General features: G+C 35.7%; 1 protein-coding gene across 2 annotated transcripts in view; it reads right to left on the reverse strand.

The window, feature by feature from the left end:
• CEP192 (centrosomal protein 192) overlaps positions 1 to 20527 on the reverse strand; it is a 131348-nt gene that overhangs the window by 59135 nt on the left and 51686 nt on the right. For both annotated transcript variants that reach the window (XM_019433885.2, XM_019433883.2), the window contains exons 13-18: positions 17073 to 17137; positions 16211 to 16420; positions 14090 to 14216; positions 12338 to 12456; positions 5550 to 6372; positions 5329 to 5455 (exon numbers count right to left, since the gene is read on the reverse strand). In XM_019433885.2, coding sequence (XP_019289430.2) covers positions 5329 to 5455; positions 5550 to 6372; positions 12338 to 12456; positions 14090 to 14216; positions 16211 to 16420; positions 17073 to 17137 — 1471 coding nt within the window. The remainder of the gene's footprint in view (positions 1 to 5328; positions 5456 to 5549; positions 6373 to 12337; positions 12457 to 14089; positions 14217 to 16210; positions 16421 to 17072; positions 17138 to 20527) is intronic.

Genomic DNA, 20527 nt, shown 5'->3' on the forward strand with positions numbered 1-20527 from the left:
AGAGAAGTATATTTTTTTAGGAGCACAAGAAAAATTGGGTGGGTCCAGCCAGCATTTTGTGTCTGACCAAGGGTACTCTGAAGGAAAAAATGTAAGTCTTTATACTGATAGCTTTCATTAAATGCCTTCACATACAATTTAAAAATATCAAAACCACAGAAAACAAGATGAAATTGGAAAAGTACACAGAGGGAAGAGACATTGCAGAAAACATTGTAAGGAATGCAGAGATCAAACATGTGAAATGCAAACAAGATGAAACAGAAATTAAGAAACAGGCAGATCATGGTGGTGGTGGTGAAGTTCTGTACCTTTCATTGTGGTGGTGGTTGTTACATGAATTCATACCTGTGATAAAATGACATTGAATTCTACCCATACATTCACTGGTGGTGACACCATGCTATAATTATAAGAAATGTAACCACTAGGGGAAACTTGGTGAAGGGGACATGGGAATCCTTCTACAGTATCTTTGTAACCTCCTGTGGATCTATAATTTTTCCAAAATAGTAAGTTCTTAAACAAATGATTAAAGAGAAAATAAATGCAGATGTCAAGCAAAATAGATCCCACACAGGAATCTCTAGAGCCCTGGGGGCAGTAAGGTGATGGAGCAGGATCGTACTTTAACAAGTAATTCAAAAAAATTTTCCCTTCCTTAAATGCTTGAATCCACATACTGAATGGTATACCGTGTGATGGGACAAAGTAACCACGAAGAGTCAACATAGAGATAGAGCCTACTAAAATTAAACTAGACTTGAAAGATAAGGCATCTTTGGCATAAGCTTACAAAAAGATCAAGTCAATTCTGAGACAGAAAGAATTGGGATGACTCAGATTTCCCTCCTACATTCTACAGCGACAGTAAAGCAATCCCTACAAAAATCTTAAGGAGGAAAGCATAAGCCAAAGATTTTAAACAGAGCCACACCATGCTTCCATTACAAAAGACACAGGTTTAACTATGGAACATAAAAGAGCCTAGGGAGTATTGTTCCCTCCGTCCTCTGAGCAAATTACCACAGAACATACTTCAGTCAAGAGAGGAAACACCTAATGGCTAAAAATGAATATATTTAAATACAGAATAAAAACTAAACAAGTGTAGGATACAGTGATGAATCAAAATGTAAATGAAATGCCAACAGAGAAACTACGTACCTAAAAAGAAAAAAGTGGAAAGGGAAAGAACATGAGAATAAATTCTCTAATTGTCTCATTGGTCACAAACACTATTATGGGTTGAGCTGTTTCCCCAAAAAATGTATGTTAAAGTCTTAACACCCAGTACTTCAGAATGTGACCTTGGTTGGAAATGGGGGCACTACAGATGTAAGTAATTAAAATAAGGTTATAGTGGAGTAGGCTGGGCCCTCAATCCAATGTGAATGGTGTCCTTGTAAGAGAGAACTCTGGACAAAAAGACACAAGACAGCCATGTGAATACAGAGGCAGAGATTAGAGTAATTCATCTACAAGCCAGTGGACACCCAGGACTACCCTAAGCTGGAAGAGGTAAGGAAGGATCCTCCCCTAAAAGCCTCAGTTTAAGGACTTCTTTATTTTTAAGTAATCTCTACACCCAATGTGGGGCTGGAATTCACAAGCCCGAGATCAAGAGTTGCACACTATATGGAGCGCCTGAGTGGCTCAGCTGGTTAAGTGTCCGTCTTCGGCTCAGGTCATGATCTCACGGTTTGTGAGTTCAAGCCCCACATCAGGCTCTGGGCTGACAGCTCAGAGCCTGGAACCCACTTCAGATTCTGTTTCTCCCTCTGTCTGCCCCTCTGCTGCTTGCACTCTCTCACATGGTCTCAAAAATAAACATTAAAAAAAATTTTTTTTAATAAAACAAAATAAAGAGTTGCACACTACACCAGCTGAGCCAGCCAAGCACCCCCCTCCCTGTCTCTCACATTGTGTCAACAATAAATAAACATTAAAAAAATTTTTTTAAAAATAAAACTAAAAATAAGAAGAGTTGTACGCTATACCAGCTGAGCCAGCCAAGCACCCCCCTCCCCCAAAAGCTTCAGAGACAACATGGCCCTGAAATTCCCATCTACAGAGTATGAGACAATACCTTTGTGTTGTGTTAAACCACCCAGTTGGTGACACTGTTATGGCAGCTATGGGAAACTAACACAGCTGGAACTCAAAGAACATCATTTAAAAGCCGTTAAAACAAGTGTCAGAAGCAGAGCGTATTTAATGATACAAAGATAAATACTCGATAACTTTACAAATATCAGGGAGGAGATGTAGGAGAAAAATCGGTGGATGACATCAATCATGACAAGTCAGGGCCAGATGACCTTCAAATATGGTTGGGCTGGAGACTTCTAATGTTTTGTAAACGTGAACCATTAAATAAGAGGTGGCTGTGTATATGAAAAAGTATTGCAAGATGAACTTATATATGAATAACTGAAACTGGAAATCATTAAGCCCTCCACTGATATTAAGCTCTAGCTTACCCATACCGTTACAGATGAGTATGCAAAACTTCAATGGCAGTTAGAGAAACACTTAATAGTTAACTTTGAAATTAGATACAATTTCAACCTGTTCCAAAATATTGAAAATTTCTGGGGTGCCTGGGAGGCTCAGTCAGCTGAGTGTCCAACTTTGGTTCAGGTCATGATCTCAGGGCTCGTGAGTTCGAGCTCCATGTCAGTCTCTGTGCTGACAGCTCAGAGCCTGCTTCGGATTCTGTGTCTCCCTCTCTCTGTTCCTGCCCTACTTGCTCTCTCTCTAAGTAAATAAACACTCAAAAAAATTTTTTTAAATATTGAAAATTTTTATAATTTTACTGTTTAGGCAAGTTTTTCTGTTTATTAACATCTTTCAATTGCTGTTTATTAACATCTTTCCATAGAGAAACATATAAAAGATCTTTCATAAAGCCATAAAAGGCAAAATGTATAAATTTAATAGTAAACTTACTATATGGCAGAAAATGCAAGCAAAGTAAAAAAAAAACAAAACAAAACAAAAAAAACCTTCTTTTTTAAAAAAAGTATTTTTTTTTTTTTTTTTTAGCATGAGTGTGGGAGGGCCAGAAAGAGAGGGAGAGAGAGAATCCCAAGCAGGCTCCTTGCTGTCAGCACAGAGCCTGATGTGGGGCTCGAACCCATGAACTGTGAGATCATGACCTGAACCGAAACCAAGAGTCAGAGGCTTAACCACCTGAGCCACCCAAGCACCCTGAAATAAAAAACTTCTTAAGACTAGGAACTATAACTAATATCACAAAGGGCTATTCATCTCCCTAATACAGGGCCCCTAATTGGAGGGACCATCAAAGGCCCCTACAATTGGAGACAAAAAAGACTAAAAATCATCAGAAAAATGAGCAACAAACATGAAGAGATACTTTGTATCTACAGTATCTATCAGATACTTTGTATCTACAAAGTATCTATTCATGGAAACACATATGTAGAGGAAAAGATGCTCACCATCACTCCTAAAACATATGAATTAAAGTCATGTTGAAACACTGTTTTTTTCACCTATCAAAATATCAACCATCAAAAAGTTTTATAAACATTCTGCTGATGAGGCTGTGGGAAAACAGGCTCTCAAACTGTTGGTGGGAAAATTAAAGCAATACAATCTCTATGGAGTGGTTGTACTAATTTAAATATGAACATGAATGCAAATACTCTTTGATTCAATAATCTCATTTATGGGCATGTATCCTACATATATCTATTTCACATGTATCTATTTCACATGAACAAAATGACTATAATACAGACGAGGCTTGTATAACAAAAGTAACCTTGTATAGCAAAACATTGAGGAGTGTGTAAAGGACCCTATATTGAGTATAAAAAGTGATGCCAACAAGAATATATATTCATATTTGGTTATGAATGCATAAAGAAACTCTAGATACCTAAGAAACTAAAAACAGCAGCTCCCTGGTGAAGGCATTGGGGAACTAGGCAGACAAGGAACACAGTAATGAAGGGAAATATACAGAGGCGCAGGAGTGCATCTACACATAACTACATATACATACATTTCACAAAGCAGTAAATTTACATTCTTCAAAAATTATACATACACATATACTTATATATGTATATAATGCAAATTATGGCACTTTAAAAAAATTGCATTTTATTTATTAAAAAAAATTTTTTTAAATGTTTATTTGTTTTGAGAGAGAGAGACAGACAGACAGACAGACAGAGCACAAGTGGGGGCGGCAGAGGGGAGGGCAAAGAGAGAAGGAGACACAAAATCCGAAGCAGGTTCCAGGCTCTGACCTGTCAGTACAGAGCCTAGATGCAGGGCTCGAACCCATGAATTGTGAGATCGTGACCTGAGCCAAAGTTGGATGCTTACCCAACTGAGCTACCCAGGCACCCCTAAAAAAATTACATTTCAAAATGTTCTTAAAACTTGATGGTTAAATTGGCTTGAGTTAAAACCTATGAAATACTATGATTCTTCTTCTAACCCTTGAAAAATTATTTGCCAATCTCATTAGTATTAAAAAATCAAATTAACACTACAAGATAAAAAAAAAATATCCAAAACTTTAAGCTATTTAATGCTGATAATAAGGGGCACCTGGGTGGCTCAGTTGGTTGCGCGTCTGACTTCAGCTGAGGTCATGATCTCACGGTCTGTGAGTTCGAGCCCCACTCAGGTTCTGTGCTGACAGTTCAGAGCCTGGAGCTTGCTTTGGATTCTGTGTCTCCCTCTCTCTCTACCCCTCCCCCACTCGCGCTCTGTCTATCAAAAAATGAATAAACACTAAAAAAAAAAAAAATTTTAATGCTGATAAGAAAACAGTGAAATGGATACTCTTACCATGACTGATGGTGAGAATGCAAGTCTTTAAGACCTATTCAGAAAATAATTCACTAATAATTTCCTGACCTGGTAATTTCTCTTCTAGAGATCTATCCTTAAGAAATCAGTCAAAACACAGAAAAAAAAAAAAATCAAGGGCAAGGTTGTTCATCTCTGTATCATTAAAATGGCAAACAAACAATACAATTAACTGGCAAAACACAGTAAAATATTGTAGTATCTACCACTATCCACCAGAGCCATCAAATAATCCATTCCTAATCCAATCCATACTAATTTCCTCTTAAATATACAAAGAATCATCATAATAAGTGAATAAGAATTTACACAGAAAAATGGCTTGAAACAAATTCACAAGTATTTACAATACTTACCTCTGAGAAATGAACCTATAAATGATTATTTTTCTTCTTCACACTTTTTCTAATTTTCTTATACTGAACATATATTTTTATTAAAGAAAAAGAAAAACAAAAGGTAAGCACCTACCCTGATAAACTTGTTCCAGATATTTCACTAGGAGAAGAATGACTCAGTGGAGAGGAGGAAGGTCTGAAGCTTTCCTGGTCGTCCTCTGAGCTGTGTTCACCATGCTCAGGAGAGTGATTTTTCAAATCTACCAGAAAGGTGTTATTTTCCAATGAGAACAACAACAAAATACACCACTTGTGTGCAATTTTGGAAATGTGACCAATTACTTCGACACTTACCAACATTTTTAGGCGCAATTATGGAATGTTTTCCAAAAGTCACATGTTTTTCACTGTTGCTTCCTTCACTAAGATACTCATTTTGGCTCTGATTTTCTCTATTATTTTGTATTTCTTCACACTCTTCTGACATCCAAACGGATGCTACTCTGGGGTTCTTTACTAAGGAATAATTATTAGGTATTGGAGTGCATACTGAGGTGGCTGTTTTGTGATTGCCAATATCTGGTAATTTGTTATCAATAGGGTATGTCTTCACATCAACTATTGCACTTTCACTCTCTTTTCTATTTGTAAGAATTGAATTTGGAGAGCTTGCTCTAAATGATTCTTGATTCTTGTGCTCTCCATTTTCACCATAAAAAGTACATGCTGTATTTTTTTCTGGTTCCCTTATATTAGCAGCATCTAAGTCCACTGTATGGATATCTTGTGTAGTCTGTTCTTTTGGTAAAGATAAATCCCAAATATCAGACACACCAGCTCTTGAAAAGTTTTCCAGCCCACCTTCACACCTACTAACTTCTGTTTTTTTAAGGTATTTCTCCATATCAAACATGCTGGATCCATTACTTTTTTCTGTATCATTAGGCACAAACTGAGACACAATGGAATAGTCCTTTTGTTTATCGTCTTCCTGTAAAGTCTTCTCTCTGGTTTTATTTGAAAGTGCCTTGATCATGGCAGCAAGTTGGGAAGGATCAGTACTCACTGATGCATCTGCAATGGCTGAAGCAATGGTGCTTATCCTAAGTACAGAATCACCACCAGTAGGTGGCTTGCTTTTGTATCTTTGGGGTTTGCTACTCATGAAGGAAGTGTCCTAGAAATGAGAAAATTCACATCAGATAAATTTACCTCCTTTCCATGAACATGTACATATTAATTTAATCTTTAGACATTACATAAGATTTAATAGCAACAAGAAATTAATGGTAATACCAATTAATACCATAACTTAAAAAGACAGCTACTATCAACTTTACTTACGGAGTCCTGGTTTACCCACAAAATTAGATTATCAATTGTCCAAAAAAAAAAAAAAATCTTCAGGAGTTAAAGAGATGCTAAAAAGATGTTAAAACTGAACCAGACAGTAATTTAAAACAAAAAAATTAAGATACTGAGATTGAGAAATCACTGAGCCATTGTGATTCCAAGCATAATTCTTGGCAATTTCATTCAACCATTGGAATTACTTATTAAGAAGACACAAATAGGAACCATGGGCAAACAATGGAAATGGAACTAACAGCAAAAAACACAGATGTATTTAATACAAAAATGCAAGTTAAGACTTCTATCTCCAATAATAGCAGACTAAATGATGGAAACCAACTCTGGCTGAGAACAATTAGAACTGGAGAGCATATCCAGAAGCTTCTCTTAGAAGGCACTGGAGAGCTAAAAAAGAAACAAAAACGATGGGGTCAGAATCCAAAAGAAGCAACAATCCCAGAGAGGTGAAGCCAGTAATGAGGATGCTCTTCCCTATGGGGATCTACTGTTTCAAGAAAAGGCTGTGGACACGACTTTAAGAAGCAGCTCAGCAAAGCTGTTCTTATGGTGGTGAGGGTATAAAAAGAGTTCACTGTCGACCAATAATGAGGGGGAGGGTGTAGCCCTGTAAAACATCCATGCTTTAGTATGAGACCACAAATGACTACACCCTAGAGAAAAGGGAAACCAAAATTAGACTGGTTCTCATAAGGACTGAGGGCCAGGCTCCAATCAGTTCAAACTCAGTAACTAGACTAAAATGATCTGAGATTGCTAGCATTCCTCATTCATGTCAGAAGCAAACATAAACCCTGTCTAGAAGATTATAACTCCCATGGCCTCAAATTATTTCAATAACTTTTCCTGTAAAAATACACCCCTCCATCAATGAATGACACATGATGTTCCAAGATAAAGTGACCCAAATCCCAGAGACACAGACCCATGGGGGATATACAGAAAATGGAGTTATCAGAATCTAAAACACATCTAAATCTAAAACATAAGATCTAAAATTATACTTAAGGAAATAAAAGACAATACTGAGAACACAGAGGACTAGAAATTATAAAGAACTAAATACACATTAGATTATATAGTTGAAAAATACAATAACAAATTAAGAACCCAGTAGATAGATTTAACAACAACTTGGACTTAAGTGAAAAAAGAATGAGACTTAGAAGTCTGAAAAAATATTCAGAATGAACCATAAAAGAGAAAGTAACAGAAAATACACAATAGAACAGAGAGAACAGGAAAAAGGGATACTCTGAGAAAGTCTAACATACCTGTACCTGAACTCTCAAAAGAAAAAGGAGAGAAATAGAACAAAAAGTTTATTTGAAGATAAACCGGCTGCAAATTTTCTAAAACTTATGAAAGTCAACAACCCAAGATTCAAGAAGGCCTACAAACCCCAAACAGGATAAAACAAAAGGTATCTAAGCACATCCCAGCAAAACAGATTAAAAACCAAAGATAAAAATGTTTAAAGAAGGCAGAGGTAAGATATATTATCTTTAATAAAGTTAGCAATAAGAATGAAATGTGAAATAATATATTCAAATTGCTAAAAGTTGCTTTTAACATAGAAGTCTATACTAAACAAAAATATGCTTTAAGAATAAAGGTGAAATAAAGATATTTTTTAGAGATAAAAACAGAATCCATTACCAGTAGACCCTTATTAAAAGAAATTATAAGGATATTCTTCAAGCAAAATAAAATCTCAGATGGAAAGTCAGAGATGCATATTGGTTTTATATATAATAGCAGTCACCACAACCTTCATCAAATGGCTTATAGGGTTTATATAGAGATTTAAAATATAAAACAATAGTAACTTGTAAGACTGAAGTGGAATAAACAGTGTTTTTTGGTCCTGTTAACTAAGAGGTAAGAAAAAGAACAAATTTCAATTTTTATTAAACATTAGTAATCAAAGAAAACAGGTTATAATTTCTTAGGTAATTACTAAAATAACAGGAAAAGAATATACAATCACCAACTTAATAAAGGGAGGAAACTGGAGTAATATAAAAAAATACTTCTAAAAAATCCACAAGAATATACCAAAAAAAAGAATGAAAGTGAATAAAAAGACCAGAATTAAATGCCTATATATTGGTAATTCCATTAAATGTAAGAAAGAAAGAATGACTGTGAAACTGGTTGAAAAATAAAACCCAATTCTATGTACTTTTAAGAGACACATCTAAAATATGAAGATATAGAAGGTTAAAAAGCAAAATAAAAAAGATATAATATGCAAACACTAAATAATTAAACACTAAAGAAAGAAAGCTGGTATTACCTATATTAATATCAGATTAGGCTTAAAGCATAATGCATAACTAAAGACAAAGGCAGTCATGCACAATGACAGAAGGTTCGATTCACCAGAAACAATTCTAATTTGTACATACCTAAAAACATAGCCTCGAAATTTGTCAAGCAAATACTGCCAGAGTCATAATGAATAACAGACAAATCCATAATAATAGGGTGAAATTTTATAATATCTAAGTAACTGAAAGAACAAGCACAATAATTTTAAGGATACATTTGATCACCATGATTTTGTAAATTTCACCTAAATAAAATATACAGAAGAGAGCAACCAAAGATCACACCACAGGCATTCCTGTCATGTGCATAGAAAGTATTTTCAAAAATTGAACATGTCTCAATAAATTTCAAAGGACTAAAACCCAAATTTCTCTGACTACTGTACAACCAGGCCTATAATCAATATTTTAAAATTAGGAAAATCCTCAAATGTTTGGAAACTAAGCGATACACTTGAAAAAACCAATGGACCAGAGAAATTAGAAAATACATTAAACGGACTAATAAAGACAGTATGACATATCAAAACGTGATAAAAAAAATAGAATGGGATGCAACAAAATCCCAGCTCTCAGGGAAATTTAGATCATCAGATGTTTATGTAGGAAAAGCAGAAAAATTAGGCTAAGTATTCATTTCCAGAAGTTAAAAAAACAACAAATTAAATCCACAGAGAATATGAGGAAGGAAACAAAGACCAAAAACTATGAACAGAAAGAGAATAAAATTAGTGAGTTAATAAAATCAAGAAATATCTGGTAAGAATTACTAAGGGAAAAAAGAGAGAGGCAAAAGAACCAATATATAACAAAGAAGACATCACTTAAGAACCTAACGTATTAAACAATCACAAGAGGATATTATGGAGTGATATATTTTCAAGTTTATTTATTTAATTAAAAAAATTTTTTTTTAATTTATTCATTTTGAGAGAGACACAGAGAGAGACAGCAGGGGAGGGGCAGAGAGAGAGACAGAGAGAGAATCCCAAGCAGATTCAGCACTATCAGCATGGAGCCCAATGTGGGGCTCGAACTCAAGAAATGTGAGATCGTGACCTGAGCTGAAACCAATAGTCGGACGCTTAACTGACTGAGCCACCCAGGTGCCTCTCAAGTTTAGATGAAAGGTTAAAACTCCTAGGAAACTAAATTTTATTAAAATGGACACAATTTTCTTAGGTTTATTTATTTTGAGAGAGAGAGAGAATGAGAACAGGGAGGAGCAGAGAGAGGGAGAGAAAAATCCCAAGCAGCTGTCATAGTGGAGCCCGAAGCAGGGCTCAAACCCACAAACTGTGAGATCATGACCTGAGCTGAAACAAAGAATTGGACGTTTAACCAACTCGAGCCACCCATGCACCCAGAAATGGACACAAGTTTTAAACATCAGAATAGTCTTATAACTATTAAAGAAATTGAATCAGCAATTAAAAAGTATTAATGAAAACTCCAGACTCAGAGGATCTCACCAATGTATTCTACCAAAATCTAATAGCATCAATCTTACACTCTTCTGGAAAAAGAGAAAAAATGAGACCATCAAAACCTTGATACCAAAACCAAAAAGGCATTCTCTCACAGATGCAAAATTCTAAATAGACCATTAGCCAACCAAATCCAAGTGATCTATAAAAGACAGTGGATCATAACCCAAGTAAAGTTTATTCCAAGTGTAGAAGAACGGTATAATATTAAAAAACTATTTAATGTAATTCACCACATTACCAGAAAAAAAAAAAGCTTATGTTTACCTTGATAGATACAAAAAAGCATTTGACAAGATTCAACCTCTTTACAAGTTAAAAACAAACTAGGAGACAAATATTAGAAGGGAACTTTAAAAATCAATGATAAAAAAAAAAAAAAAAGACCCTACAGCACATTTCCAATTTACAAATAAAATACTGAAGAGCTTTCCCACCCTGTCAGGAAACCCCAACATCAGCACTTCTCTTCAACACAATTTTGAGGTGTAGTCAGGTTAGCTAGTCAAAGAAATGAAGGTATCAAAACCAGAAAGGAACAAAATTGTTGTTATTCTTAGATGATAAAACTGCATACATAGAAAAAAAATTATATATATATATACATAACATGTATTTCTGTTTAGCTACAAAAAGGAAGAATGGAGTTAAGAAAGATAATATTAAAATAAGCCATACAGAGAAAGACAGATACCATATGGTTTCACTCTTATGTGGATCCTGAGAAACTTAACAGAAACCCATGGGGGAGGGGAAGGAAAAAAAAAAAAAAAAAGAGGTTAGAGTGGAAGAGAGCCAAAGCATAAGAGACTGTTAAAAACTGAGAACAAACTGAGGGTTGATGGGGGGTGGGAGGGAGGGGAGGGTGGGGGATGGGTATTGAGGAGGGCACCTTTTGGGATGAGCACTGGGTGTTGTATGGAAACCAATTTGACAATAAATTTCATATATTAAAAAAAAAAAAGAAAGATAATATTAAAATATTGTTTGTTTCAAAAAAAGTATTATTTCAATAAGTTAGCAAGAAATTTAACAAAAGATGTGCAAAAATCTCTGCGCACACACACACATACAAGTCATAAAATACAGAGAAAAATTAAAACCTAAGTGGAACAATATATAATTTTCATGAATTAGAAGATTTAGTATTATAAAGATGTAAATTGGACTGTTCTAAGATAAAACACAACCATAATTAAAAGTCCAATAGTGTTGCTGGTTGGTTGGTCTACTGAAGGTGACAATCTGATTTTAAAATATATATGGAAATGCAAAGGGCCAACAGCCAAAATACTTTTAAAAGAAAAGTAAGAGAAGAGAGGACTTATCCAAAACTTATAAAGCCACAGTATTTTAACAGTATCATATTGACATAAGATAGACCCCAAATGTCTGACATGTCTAATGAACATAACAACTGAATACTATATAGTAATGAAAATAAGCTTCTATTAATACTTAACAACATAGTTGCATCTAGCAAACACAAGTGAAAAAAAAAATCAAAGAAAAAGAATACATGCTATATGATTTCTTGTACATAAAGTTCAAAAACAGGCAAAATTAATACAGTGTTAGAGTCAAGATAAGAGGAGTAGCATTCAGAAGGGGCATAAAAATGGTTTCTGGGCTACTAGCAATGTTCTTTTTTTTGATCTGGAATGTACAAAGGTGTGTAAATTGTGATAACTCATTGACTCTCAGTTTGCTTTATAAACAAATTTATGTATGTTTATTATGTTTAGTAGGTATGTAGGTATGTAGCATGTATATTTATTATACATTGATTAAAATGCTATTAAACATCAAAGGACATTTATAATAAAACTGAATCCAAAAAACCCCAACCATGTTGTACTGCATGTATTTTTCTCATGTGACCTTATGTTGATCTTACACAAGAACTATGACAATGTGGTTTTAGTTTTCCTCCATGGAATGCTTAAGATACCTCTATTTTGCTGTTACTGGCCATTAATGTCACATCACTTTCATCCACTTGTGAAATACTCTCCAGTTCTTCAGCCTGAAGTGTAACTGATTCTTCACTTAGCTGTGCTTTTAGGTCTCCTGTAGAAAATACACAATAATTCAACTTACATCTATATACTATCTCACAAAAATAATCTGTGGGATAAGGACCACTCAACATGATTAACCGCCAAGGAAGAAGTCTTTGTACCTCAACATCAGTCATCTTCACAAAAACTGTTTAAATGTATAGTCGCTAAGACAAAGGACCAGGGCATTGTTAATTTGCTTCTGCCAACTTTAAACTTTGAAGATCGTGGATTTCAATCTCTCCTTTGCAAATACTGACAAACTCAATTAATATTTCAATTAATTAAATATTTCACAAATATATAATAAGCTGAATTTAAAAATGCGTATTCCTTACAATAATAGAAAATCAACTAATTATATATACAGCCTCTTTATCCCAACTCCTCTATTGGAAGACAGGCTCTTTAAGGACTGGAGCGTATTTTGTACAATTTTATATGATGTTAGCACCAGGCACCACCCTAGCAAAAAGTAGCTGTTTGATAATTGTATGTTAACCAAGAAAGTCTGATTTTAAATATATATCATGGATATTAATCATACTTAGAGACTATCATAGTCCAAATCTCAAATAGCTTTTTAAAAAAAATTTTTTAATGTTTATTTATTTTTGAGAGAGAGAGAGGGAGATAGAGACAGAGTGTGAGTGGGGTAGGGGCAGAGAGGGAGACACAGAATCCAAAGCAGGCTCCAAGCTCTGAGCTGTTGGTACAGAGCCCGACATGTGGCCAGAACCCAGGAACCGTGAGATCATGACCTGAGCTGAAGTCAGACACTTAACTGACAGAGCCATCCAAGCACCCCCAAATCTCAAACAGCTTTTTAACCAAAAGTCTACCTGAATATGATAGCTACAGTTCATTAACTAAGTAGTTCATTTTTTTTTCTTTCTTTTTTTTTTTTTTTCCAACGTTTTTTTATTTTTGGGACAGAGAGAGACAGAGCATGAACGGGGGAGGGGCAGAGAGAGAGGGAGACACAGAATCGGAAACAGGCTCCAGGCTCCGAGCCATCAGCTCAGAGCCTGACGCGGGGCTCGAACTCACGGACCGTGAGATCGTGACCTGGCTGAAGTCGGACGCTTAACCGACTGCGCCACCCAGGCGCCCCCATTTTTTTTTTTTAACTCAGTAGTTTAATAGGCCAATTTAACTAGCCCATTTGAACAGATTATATTTTATTTACTTTGGGTTTTTTACAAAAGGGTTTAGGTGGGTTTTGGCTGACTTGTTTTCACTTTTGATTAAAATGGCAATGTGGCGGGGCGGGGGGGGGGCACCTGGGTGGCTTAGTCAATCGAGAGTCTGACTTTGGCTCAGGTCATGATCTCGCAGTTCGTAGGGTCGAGTCCTGCATCAGGCTCTCTGCTGTCAATGCAGAGCCTGCTTCAGATCCTCTGTCTCCCTCACTCTACTCTTCTCCAGCCTCTGTCTCTCAAAAATAAACACACATTAAACAAAATAAATAAAATAAATAAAAAAGGCAATGTGGGGTGATAGAAGGATAAAATCTGTGACTAATAGTGACAAAATCCAAGGTGATGTATACATTTTCACTCATAAAGAATATGATCACACAACCACTAATTTATAGGTTAAAAAAAAAAGGTCACTAAAAACTCCTTCATTTAATCCATTACCTGAAAATACATCATGGTTAACATGAGCCGTTTCTTTTTCCAAATTACTTCTTGATACATCAGATTTTCTTAAGAGAGCAACAGGTTCTCTCTTCTCTGGTGATCTAATAAAATAACCAAATGATGGCTACAAAATAAACATGTGAATTATTTCCTTAATTTCAACTACTTTGAGAAATTCTAGACTATTTTATTTTATTATGGGTAACCTAACTAAATGAATTCAACAAAATAATTCTGTTCTTTTCATTTAAACTTAAATTACTAGAGATAAAATTTAAAAGTCTAGTTTTATTTCCTTAGTGCCATCTTCAATCATCAAAACTAATATGTCAAATAAGTCGCTCTTATTAAGAAATCCAACTTCAAACAACCTAGAAATGACATTTCGTTCCTTCAGTAATTATTATTGAGCACCTACTGTGTCAAGCACTATTAATCATAGGGTGACATGTCAATGAGAAAAAAAGACAAAATTTCCTGCCTTCCTGGAACTTACAGTATAAGGATATTTATTTTATACACTACGTCCTTGAAAATCTTTGTTAAGATTAGGTATGTTCTTAGCAGTTAATGAGCCGGGAATTCCCACTTGTCTTTATTATAGAACTTTCACGTGATAGAACTGAAATGTAAATTCATTAAATGCACTCAATTTTCCACTGATCTTTACCTGGGAATTTCTTCCCTTGATCCAACAACCTGAATGCAAGTAACATTTCATAACTAAAATGAAAACAGAAACTCCAAATGATAGATCTATTTTTCCATGACCTGGTGCTTTATTTAGTAAGAAGGAATTCATTAACTCTTCAACTTCTCCCCTAATGTAAAAAATCGATCCAGGCAGGATGTTAATCCTGTCTCTCTAAAGCATTTATTTTCATTTTTTAATTCACTACACAGACAGGACCCACAGTTCAGTTTCAAATTTAAGTTCTGTAATTCAACTTTGAGTTCTAATACCATGGCTATTATTTCAAATTATACTGTTAGTGAAATCCAGTTTTAATAACCACTCCTTCCAATAACCCAACTCCCTATACGGAATTTATCAAGCCTTTTGACTCTACCTCCAAAAGAAATCTTGAATCCTTGATTTTTTTGTGTCCCTATTATCATTCTAGACCCCGGCCTTCACCGTATCTCTTCCCACGTGCTAAGCCTCTTCCTCCTTTTTGGTTCACTGACCCTCTCCACCCAGGCTCCATATATAATAGCATCATTTCACACATGGAGATGAGGCTGGCACCATGACAAAGTTGCTCCCTGCTTCTAAGCACTTCTTCCCAGTTCATTTCAGATGCACCCAAGTCCTACAAGGATCCCACATGATCTGGCCCAATTTCTACCATTCAATCACCCCACCCCCCTCCCCCATTCACATTAGCTCCACTGTTGTGCTTTCTGATCCTCCACAGGCCACTTCTAGTTCCTACTTCCAAGCCTTCACATAGAGGGTCTCCCCTTGCTTGGAACACTCTGCCTCCATATCTTTTGGCAGCTGCCTCCTTCCCATCATTTAGGTCCCAGCTCAGTAACATCTCCTCAGGGGCCACCCCTGACCACCACAGCTATAGCAACTCCTTCTCCTTAGCATCCTTCATAGAAATTACCACTGTTGCATTTTCAAATTTTTACATGTATTGCCACTTATTAAACAAAAACATTCCTATATTTCAAAACATGTTTTCAGATAAGAGGTTAAAGAAAATATCAATCCTCGATTTCTTCCCATCAACTAATGATGTAACAACAGCAGCATCAACTACCAGGTATTGAATACTTACTCCAAGTTAATCTTGGTGCTAACTGCCTTGTGTGTCCCATCACACTTAATTCTTATGAAACCCTATAAAATAGCACTGGATTTTAAAAACTAGAAAAGTAAGACATAGAGGAGTTAAATAAATTGTTCCGTGTCACAGAATTAGTTAAAAGGTAGAACTAGGACCGGAGTCAGGGTCTGACCGACTATAAAACCTAACCTATCTACCACAGTCCTAACATGTCCCTATTCTATCCCTGCTGTAAAGATACTATGCTGTAGCTAATACCATCATACCATTCCAAGTATAAGGTCTGGTGAATTCAACCACTTGTAGCACGTATCATACTTACTCTTTTCACATTGTAACCACCACCAAGGCAACCAAGAGCTTCAGATCTTTGAGCAAAGAACTCTCCTAAAGACAGGCGTAAATAACTGGCATCATCTTTGTCCAAATCTGATGTGCTAAGTGATTTTCTCAACAAACTGTAATTAATTGAAGTTCCCCAAGACGTATCCCCTAGTGCAGCTGAAGTGTTTTGGGCATCTATATTTTCTTCCTAGGGAGAAAGTTATTGTTTCATTTTATTTCCCCAGCAAGGTTTCTGTTTTTCTAACATGCAAAAATAAAAAAATTTAACTAAGAAAATTTAAGCATTTTAATTTTTTAAAAATTTGGACAAACCTCAAGCTCAAGCAGCTAATAAATAAAGCAGCTTAATTTCTTTACATAGCATTACTTCATTTTGAAACATGGTTAAGGGGCGCCTGGGTGGCTCAGTTGGTTGAGCATCCAGCTTCAGCTCAGGTCATGAGCTCACGGTTCATGAGTTCGAGCCCCACATCGTGCTCTGTGCTGACAGCTCAGAGCCTGGAGCCTGCTTCGGATTCTGTGTCTCCTTCTATCTCTGCCCCTCCCCCACTTGTGTTCTGTCTCTGTCTCTCAAAAATAAACAAATGTAAAAAAAAATTTTTTTAAAAAAAACATGGTTAAAAACTATAGAGAGATCTTTGAAGCCTATTAGGGTGATTTTAAGTGAATTAAACACTTAGTATGTCAGTTCTTTTTCAATTAATAATTGAGGGTATGAAGGAAAGAGCAGAAATTGTCTAAACATGAGCAAATAAGATACAATTCTATAAAACTATGTATCTATCCAGAAAGAATACAGGTATATTTTAAACTTTGGTTAATGCCAATAAAATACAAACCTGCATAAATTGATGCTCTTTATTAAATTCCTCTTCATCTTGTGCAATCAAATCCAATGCTTCAGCTTAAAAGAGAATCAGTTTATATAATTAAATTATACTAATGCCTAATTAAATACCAACAGATAAATAAAACTTATCTAGTTAGGAAGATGAAATACAGAAATAAATTTGAAAAAAAAGTATATGAAAGCTTTCATCAGGCAACTGATGCATCTGTATTAAGTATGTAAGTCTGTGATTCTCTAAGTTTTGGTAATGAACATTCTACCGTTAGTGTTTTTATCAGTTACTAACTTGCCCTAACTTAATTAACCAAAGGGGCTTTACAATGTAAGCTTTTTATTTGTAGAAGATTCACATTAACTTTAGCCTTTGAAGATTTTGGCACACCTGATTTAAGGTACCTGCCCATGAATACCTGTGAAATTTTATCTGAACCATCACGACGTCAAGCCACTCTCTAAATTTATTGTGAAGAGGTGGGCTGGGGTGCCCAACCACCTGTTTGCCCAGGACTGTCTCAGTTTTAGACTGGAAAGTTCCGCATCCCAGCAAACCCCACAGCCTGAACAGTTGGAAACAAGTGGTCACCCAACATCTGCCCTCAAAGCTCTCTGCCTGCCTGCTGCCCAGGCTGGGCCTCTGCCTGGTACTTCAGGAGAATGGCTGAAATGGGAAGGGTGCATGCAATCCAGAAGTGTCCACCATGGCCCAAACAACAGAGATGTCCCCCTCTCTCATTATCTATCAGGGGCTAATCAGATCCAAACTGCCCTTTTGGAAACCCGACAGTTCAACATTAATACCTTGAGAGACCAAATGAAAATAGAAACAGGAGAATATTTCCAATCAGGAAAAGAAGAACATGAGAGATAGCTCAGATCCTTACTTGTTAGGACAGTGTTCATCCTTTACCTTGTGAGCCCATCATTTTTTATAAAACACATCCTTAACTTATCAGTCTATGAATGGGTATGAAGACAACCATGAAACTCTCAAAATCACATGAAAAATATAATCTTTCACATAAAAGTTTTTCTATGAAGATTCTCTGTAGGGCCCATGACTCCAAATAAGTTAAAAACCATTGCCTTAAAACATAAAAGTATCAGTCAACCAAATGTAACAGCCAAAGAAGGGAAAGTAGGAAATCAGGCCTAATGAAGGTAACCCAGAAAAACAATTTACTTCAATGAGGTAAATACTGAATGTTCTTTAAATCATTAAGTAAACAGTTCCAAAAGCTGTTTATCATATCCCTAAGTACTTTTTCCCTGTACTTTAAGAGATTCTTCAATTAAAGAAAAATCTACAGTACCATTACCTTGAATGCTCATCACAAATCAGTCAGCAATTATGAAAAAACTTCATTTTTTATAAGACTCTATGCCCAATTCTTTGCCAAATCTCAACCAGTCCTTTCAAATATCTCCTGAATACGTTAGTTGCTAAAATTTGAAGCAGCACATATATCACAGGCCTCAGGCCATGTTTAAATCCTAGGCCATAAGCTGAAGTGATGTAGTGAATCAGATGCATGGAGCTGTCAGAGAGGGGTAAGACAGAAATGGGGCAGAGGGAGTCGTATCTCTTAAGTAAACTTCCTGAATAAAGTTTGTTAAGTAGATAAATTTTCGTTTCAAATGATTCTGACATTATGAAATTACGCCTTGGTCCCACCTTCCTCTTCTGAATTATATCTCCTCTTACATTTTCAAAATTCCCTTCCTCTTTCTTATAAAAATGCTTCCACTGCATTCAGCTCCCCTGACCCTGATTTCCTGACCCAGTTCATCCTTTCTTCCCTTCCATCAAACTTTTTTCCATAGTTTTCCATAATCATTTTCTCCATTTCTTTACCATCCATGCTACTTATCCTTTCCAACCTGCTCATTATTGTTTATTCCCGAACCACAAGGATGGCTTCGTTAAACATCTCTTTTATTTTAGTTTTCCTTTAATAGTAACGTACCCACACAGTTCAAAATGCAAAGGTACACATGTGTACAAGAGTTTTCAGAAGTTAACCAAAGACATAAAAGGGAATACAACACTGAAAAGTCTCCCCCTCATCCCTGACCCCATATCCCACACCTCCAGAAGCAATCAATAGATAAAATGCTCCTGATATCCTGATTTGAATCTATTTGCTTTTTTTTTTTTTTAACGTTTATTTATTTTTGAGACAGAGAGAGACAGAGCATTAACAGGGGAAGGGCAGAGACAGAGGGAGACACAGAATCCAAAACAGGCTCCAGGCTCTGAGCTGTCAGCACAGAGCCCGATGTGGGGCTCGAACTCACGAACCGTGAGATCATGACCTGAGCCGAAGTCAGACGCTTAACCGACTGAGCCACCCAGACGCCCCTCTATTTGCTTTTTGAGTTCAAGTAGCTAGGGATTCTTGCAATCCATTTCTTTCTTTTTAAAAAATCTTTCCATTTTATGTATTTACAAATATGTGTGTCCTCCCTTCTTCCACCTTTTTACACAAATTTCAGAATATTTTATGTGCTTTTCTATGTCTGGGAATTAAAGAATTTATTTTAGGGGCACCAGTCAGTTAAGCACTAACTCTTGATTTCAGCTCAGGTCATGATCTCATAGTTCAAGAGTTCTAGCCCCACACTGGGCTCCGTGCTGACAGTGTAGATAAAGCCTGCTTGGGATTCCACCTCCCGCTCTGTCTCTGTACCCCCGTGCGTGCTCGCTCCCTCAAAAATAAATAAACTTAAAAAAAAAAAGAATTTATTTTAGTGATTACTCCATACTAGCACCTAAAGAGCCCTTTTCCATTTTTTTAATGACCACAATGTATTTCCTTATATGGATGTACCTTATTTAGTTAGTCCTGTTTTGTACATCCACATTGCTTCCAACCTTTTGTGATTATAAACAATGTATAAGTAATAACCTTGCACATACATCACATACCATTTCTGCAAGTATAATTGAAGAATAAGTTCCCAAAAGAACTGTTTGGTATGTACATTTGTAACTTTGTTAGATGCTGTAATACTGCTCTACCTACATGCTGTGCCTATTAAAGTACTATAATACCTGTTTTCTTCACACTGTTGCCAACATAGTTATAGTACCAAATTTTTAGATCACTGTCAATGAAATAACTGAAAAATAGTATCATGGAGTGGTTTTACTCTGCATTTCTTTCCATGAGTAAGTTCCGTGAACTTTTTTGGAATATTTAACAACCATTTTCATTTCATTTTCCATAAATTTTGTTTACAACCTTTGCCCAATTCTACATTGAGTAGCTAGTCTTTTTCTTATTGTTTGTTAGAACTATTTACTACTAGGAAAATGGGCCTTAATCTGTAACATGAATAGCAAATATTTTTTCTCAGTTTGATCACTAATTTTTAAAAACTATTCACCAAAGCACAATATACATATGAAAAGTATATATAAGTGTACAACTCAATAAACACAAC

The sequence above is a fragment of the Panthera pardus genome, unplaced genomic scaffold, assembly GCF_024362965.1.
Source record: "Panthera pardus isolate Hobbes unplaced genomic scaffold, ASM2436296v1 HiC_scaffold_15, whole genome shotgun sequence".
Taxonomy (NCBI): Eukaryota; Metazoa; Chordata; class Mammalia; order Carnivora; family Felidae; genus Panthera; species Panthera pardus.